Here is a 6,691-nt window from a genome sequence, read left to right on the forward strand (position 1 = left end):
AATTTAGAAGTTGATTTTTAAAAGCGTATAAATTGTGTTTTAAATTTATGTAATAGACGAAGCAAGCATCTATTTATTATTTTAAAAAATCAATTGAATTTGGGTGAAATTGAGTTTAATTGGAGACCATGTTCGTTGACCTGATATTATTTGCCCCGGCGAAAGGAACAGCCAGAAAGAAGAGATGAGGAAGAATCACAAGCATTGCCACATATCTGTCATCCAGTACATCACCCTCTTTCTTCCTTCCCACTCGGGCCACTACCGATCTGCAAAACCCACGCCGCAGCTTCCCCTCTCGCTTTTGAATTCTGATCGCTCCCAAGCCCTCGAGAGCAGGACGACGACGCTCTTCAGATTTATGTCTGCGACTGCTGCCGTTGCCTCGTCACGCCGTCGTTCTCAGCATCTCTGCACCTCCTCCTCCTCCTCCTCGGCTCCTGCTCTCAAATTCATGGTATCAGGCACAGACTCGATGCGGTAAGTGTAGTAGGTCCTTTGTGCCTTTTGATTTGCCCCTATCTGTCAATCTGTTGATTTTGAGATCTTTGTTCCAGAATTGGTTTTGAAGTGGAGAGTTTTGGGTTTCCGCACGTCGATACGTGTCTCCTCATCTTCTTGCTCTTGTTTCGAGGGGGAACCCTTCCTTGACGTGCGCGGATCGCTTTGCTTTCCTTGTTTTTGATCTGTTGTGTTCTTTGACGGCTTTGTTTCCGGGATTTGTGGAGTTGGACAGGAGATTGAGATGGTCGGGCCGCGGATTCAACGGATCTGGAGCCGGTACAGGATGCGTCGGAAGAGGAAGATGAAGAGGTTAGATAGTTTGGGTTCGAGTAGAGATCTGAAGCCGCCGATGGTGGTGGTGAAGAGGGAGAAGAAGGAAAGGAAGTTGGATGGATTGGCGGTGGTCAGATCGAGCCCGGTGAAGAAGATCCGAGTTTTTTTCGCGGATCCCGACGCTACTGATAGCGACGACGAGGGTTCGACGAGGAAGAACAAGCGAGTGGTTCGCGAAATTGTGGTGGACCAGAGGACTAAAACCCTAAAACCCTTCGTGGATCCGGTGGAGAAGAGGAAGCAAGCGGCGGAGGTTCCTGCTGCTTCCTCCTGCAAGCACAAGGGCGTCCGCCAGCGGCGGTGGGGGAAGTGGGCAGCGGAGATTCGCGACCCGATCCGCCGCGCCCGACTTTGGCTCGGCACCTTCGCCACCTCCGAGGAGGCGGCGGCCGCCTACCGAGCCGCCGCGGCCAGGCTCGACGAGGAGAAGCGTCGCCTCCGGCAGTCCAAGCCTCGCCTGGCCACGGAGGACTCCGCGGTGTCATTCCACACCTCCGACCGGTCGCCATCGTCGGTTCTAGCTCCGGCGGAGAAGTGCACCACACCGGAAGCGGAGGAAGAGAGGTACATCGAGGAGCTCTTCGCGGGGGCGGACCTCGTCGGGCTCCATGCCATCGACGCGCCGTTCCTCGTCGGCGAGCTCGGCGACGACTTCATCGGCTTCGATGATCTTCCTCTCTGGGAGTCACAATTGGACGGTGGAGATTTTTTCCTCGATCTCTAATCCCCATCCATTTTTGCTAGAGGGGAAAAAAAAAATTATAGTCTAATTAAAATATTAATCCTAAATATATATTGAGAGATTTATTAGTTATTACTCTAATTAAAGAGGCAGTGAGAAAGGTCAAAAAAGCTATATTGTACCACGTGACCAGCGCGTGCAATGGAGTTGGTAGTGCTGCTTTTAAGTCTTCTTGTGCTGTGCGTCACTCGTGCCGCCACCTGGCGACTCGGTTAGGTATCGGCAGGCATGGTGGAATAGAGTTAATTAAATAGCTAAATGCGATTTGTTAATTGAAGAAGTTAATGGTTAATCGATGTTATAAGTGTGTTGTGGACCTTGTGGTCTGCTTTGGTTTAAGTTTGCCTGAATCAAAATTTGTTTATTTTTTATATGACAATACAAAGCTTGTGTGTGTGGCTAGGCTTTTGGCATCTTTTTGATTGTAAATTCCAGCACCAGCTCTACCTTTTTCTCTCTTCAAACCTGTACCGTGCATTAAAACCTGGATTTCAGAAGTCAAGAAATTGATTTGTTTATTTTGAAATTGGCTTGTGTGCATTCAAAAACATTATGAAGTATCCAAAATGAGGGATGAAGATCTGACCAATTCTACAGTTCTTGGCCAGTAGAAGGCTAAGGACTTCAATTGTGTGCCTACCTTTGGTGAATCCCAACCCTCCAAAGTGAAGATTTTAGCAGCAAGATGCTTCATGGATGAACAGGTGGGTGGGTTCCTGGTGGTGAAGGTGTCGTCATGGATTTGACTGAGCTGAGCTACTTAGTGAATCACTGCAATGGCCAGTGGTGATTGGCTACAAACATGGTTCAGGTGAGGTTTTCTTGATGGTATTCTTTTAATCATATTATCAATAATTGTTTTCAACTCTTTGCGAGGTAAATTGTGTGCCTCCTCTTTTGTGTGATTTGTGTACTTTGTGAAGGTATCATGGTTTTGGATGATGTCGTTGATGCCCATATTGCCAGTGTTTGTTGTTATGTGATCTTCTATTGCAGTCATGTGGATTGTGATTTTGTTGCTTTGGCCTTTTGATTGACTAGTTGGCGTGGACTTTGAACTAACTTTTTTACATTTGTGTCTTGTGAACTTTTTGGCTCTCTCTTTTTATCTGAAATGAGAGAACCATGAGCTTCTTATCTCCCTAGTGTTAAGAGCTCATCCTCAGGGTTTTGCTCAGACACAACAATGTTCTTCAACATTCGGATCCAAATCCACTAGGTGAACAGACTTAGTTTGGCACTGAGTGTGGGCTTTAACTTGGTCCTAGTTGGTAAAGAGTAGCACACTTAGAGATCGAGTCCAACCATGCGTTGGATTGAATCTGAGTCACATTAGATTAAGGTTAAATTTGCTTGAAGCTGATTTAATTATGTCATTTGGATAGTATTTTTTAGGTAATGAAGTTCAAGCCAGTAACTGATAAATGTAGATGCAACAATCCGTCCTGGAGTTGGTCTTGATACAATTTTCCTCATTTTACCCTCACTGCCTTGCTCACTAGCCGGTTAGGAACTCGCATATACATCGACACTAGAAGATGTAAACAATGTGCCCATGGTGAACTTACCTTAGTGAGTATAACTGTCAGGTTGCATCGACACAAGATGTAAACAATGCAACAATGAGAGGTTTGGGCAACTCTCGTAAGCACTTTGAAACAATGCAACAATGAACTTGATAAATTATCAGATTAGATCAGTCGAATGTTACAATGGCTAGTTTAGATCTGTCCAATCTAAGTATTATATAAGCAGTGTTCAATGTGTCTATAGTTCAACTATTGATGTTACTCTCCTCTATGTTGCAATCGAAGATTCACCTTTACCATCACCGTGCGTTTTGTAGTGCACCTACGTAGAATAGGACAGGATAAGTTGTAGTGCCTTCTTTTGATATTATATTAATTAAAGTTCAATAATGCTTTGCTTAGATTTTCCTGTATGAACTTTTATTTTTATTTACAATGGATGCGATGCAGATGTCGGTCAAGTGAATAGCAAGCGTGACACATGTCAGAAAGCTTGTCATCCACATCTGCTCAAAGAAACAACTCAAGTAGCAGATGGGTCTGTGCTCCCCATTCAAGAAATGACACAGAAACATGCAAGAAAGAGATAGAAAGAAGGAGATAAAAAAGCATCATGAAAATGGCTCCTAAATTGGTTTAGTTCTTTCGAGCATCCCACTTCCCAACAAATCAGTTGTACTTAAAGCTGAGAAGCTAGCAAAGAGGTTTTGTGTTACCTAGTGCTCTGCACTCTTCCACCTTTCGCCTGCATGCTCTACTCCTTGTTTTGGCTTCTCATGTCTCTCTCCCTCTCTCTCTCTGGACATCATCTATTGCCACACTCTGCACTCCACTTTTTTCCTCTCTCACATGGCTGCTGGAGCCCAGCCTTTGCATCTCTTCCATGGCTCCTTGGATGGTTAAACTTTGCCAATGCTTCTTTTCCTGTGTAACTTGTTGACCAGGGAAAGGGCATGCAGACCTGTTCATTTCTTTCTGTATACACATTTTCAAAAGTTCACTGCTCTCAATCATGTTTGTCTCTCCATGAACAAGATATGTGTTGCCACGCATTTTAAACCCTACTAATGAGCTAATGACTATTTTATATGAATACTTTCTCTATTGCTTTGACTAATTATTTATGTTATTGCCATCAAAATGCATTATCCTTTAAGATTAATTATTTGTAGTCCACTTCTTATCTTTCTACAAACTAATCCTTTACTCTGTTGTTCTCAGGATTCAGGAGCTTATCATCCACCACTAAGGTAAATTAGTCTTTGTTAAAGTGAGAGCCAGATTAGGGTGGTGCAGCTGCCTTCCTCCAGACCTGCCATCATAACCTTGTACCAAAAGCATGGGAGAAAGTCTGCCAGCAAACCCAAGTTTGACTCCAACTACTCACCCACCTGTCATGAACAATCAATTCAAAACTCATCCCTAACAGGTAACACAAACTTCAAAGCTAAAACCCCACATCAATTAAGCATAGTGGCAAGGCAAGCAAGCATTACTACATACAGACGGATGAGTAAGACAGGATGGCAATGCATCAATGGCTAGCTAGCTGCATGAAGTAAATATTCTGCACTGGCATCGAGTGTCAAACACAGTCCCACACTGAAGTCATTCGGACCAACTTCTTTTTTTTCCCCTAACAGAAAACAGAAAAGCCAAGTGACAAGAAACAGTGCACGCTTCTTCACATTCCCCTACAGCAATAATGGCATTACATTACCACACAACCGCTGCTGCTGCTGCAGCACTCATCGCAGAAAGGATGATGATCGCCATGGCCTACTCCTCCCCCGGTCTCTGGATGATGGTTATAGTACAGACTTTGGTAGTAAGGACCGGGGTAGTAGTAGTAGCCAGTGTAGGGGGGTATATGTGGAGACCTGTTGTACATCACTTGGGGTTGCATGAACCTGCTCTCGTTCATCAGCATGCTGCTGTTGTTGTTGATGTTGGCCATGGTGTTGTTCATCCCCTTGGAGTTCGTCATCATGGACGATGGCTGGTTTTGATACCCCTGGCCCTGCAAGTTCATCATCAGAGATGCTTGGTGATTTCCATTAGCTGGGAAACCTGTGGAAAAGTTTGCGCCCAGCTGGTGCTGAGCCTGGAGACCATGTCCTTGCAGAGCTGCTAGGCCCATGAGGCCATTATTAGCCATTCTGTTGTTTGGTTGTGCAGCATTTAATCCCTTGGCCTGTGGCACATTTGAGTACTGCGATCCAGTAGGTCGATTGGGATTAGTTTCCCCAGGCCTTTTGTTACCATTCCCACCAGAGTGCAGAGTTTTCTTGGCACCCGCTGCATTATTGGGCAGCTTCAGCTTCTTCAATAGATCAAGGCCCAGCTGCTCATCATCTTCATCCTCATCGTCAAAGTCGTCCCTTTCCAAGTCTTCATCGTCTGAGCTGAAGGAGTCAGCCGTGCTGTGCTGGTGCTTGAAGGCCTTGAGGCCTTGGATGAGCGCTTGGTCGCGTTGGCCTTTGTCCCAGTTCTTCTTCTTCTTCCCGTCCTTGACTTGATGTTGCTGCAGGTGCTGCTGGTGCTGCGGGTGGCTGGGTCTGTTGCTTTGGCTGGTGGACTTGTGAGTCCAGAGCTCTGCATGCTTCCCTGACCTTTGTAGCTTCTTGATCAGGGTGCTGGAGTCCACATCCCCTAAGACCGTGACCTTTTGCTGCTCTGCGTCTATGGTGACAGTGTATATTCCTGATCGAGGAGGGAAAATGAGGTGAGAAAGCTCAATTTGATTTAGCAGATCTAGGCGATTCAGGACATGAAATCCCAAGCAGCCACTCAAGGATAAATCAAAACACAAGCCTATTGATCATAAGCTGAGCAGTGTATTCTTGATGTTGAATTCTTATTCAAGATACCTCTCTTTGAAAAGAAAAAATTTGAAGCATGGTAAAGTCCAGAACTGTGGATTTTCCAACAAAGTAAGTGCAGATGAGCTACCAATGCAAAGATCCAGCAAGGGAAATTGGTAAGAAAATAAAAGAAAAGAAAAGAAAAGAACCAAGCAAGACAAGTTGTTTAAAGAAGAAGAAACTCTTGTTCATTGAAGACAAAGGGGGAAAAATCACCTTCGATTTTCTGAAGTAGCTTCTTGACCTCTTGCTTGCATCCATCACAATGTATGTGCACTTTGAGGACCACAGTCTGCAACGAGGCGAGCCCAGCCAAAAGGAAACTCTCAGTTGCCTTCAAAACTTGGCTTGCACAATAATATTTTTCAAGAAAAACAAAAAGAAGAAGAGAAAAGAAAAGAGGGAAAGGAAATGGGGATGCCTGGATTTTGAAGAGCTTAAAGTCTTCAGCTTTGTTCATGGTGGCTCTTCTCCCTGCTTTCTTCTATCTTCTTTCTTCTTTCTTCTTTCTTCTTTCTTCTTTCTTCTCCTGCAATATTAAATTTTGTCTTGTGCTCTGCTGCATCCTTCTTCCTCTCGGTTATATAGTGAGAGTGAGGAGGAAGCTCCCTGCCCCAACATTCTGGCAGTGAAAAGCCATCCAACGGCCAAAACAAAAGTTACCAGCAGGAAAGAGAAGAAGACGACATGATGTGATTGAACGTCTGTCATTATAATAA

At 44.7% G+C, this 6,691-nt stretch overlaps 1 protein-coding gene and 1 pseudogene across 1 annotated transcript; one reads left to right on the forward strand and one right to left on the reverse strand.

Moving 5' to 3' along the window:
* The first annotated feature begins 195 nt into the window (after positions 1-195).
* On the forward strand, positions 196-2,105 carry LOC141839410 (uncharacterized). Its single transcript, XM_074727151.1, has 2 exons — positions 196-480; positions 558-2,105. The coding sequence occupies exon 2, from the start codon at positions 746-748 to the stop codon at positions 1,559-1,561; it is 816 nt and encodes a 271-aa protein (XP_074583252.1). The 5' UTR covers positions 196-480; positions 558-745; the 3' UTR covers positions 1,562-2,105.
* Positions 2,106-4,819: 2,714 nt separating this feature from the next.
* LOC141839411 (uncharacterized) lies at positions 4,820-6,691 on the reverse strand (annotated as a pseudogene).

This window comes from Curcuma longa, chromosome 11 (assembly GCF_044706935.1).
Source record: "Curcuma longa cultivar G26 ecotype Majalengka, Jawa Barat chromosome 11, ITB_CL_G26_1.1, whole genome shotgun sequence".
Taxonomy (NCBI): Eukaryota; Viridiplantae; Streptophyta; class Magnoliopsida; order Zingiberales; family Zingiberaceae; genus Curcuma; species Curcuma longa.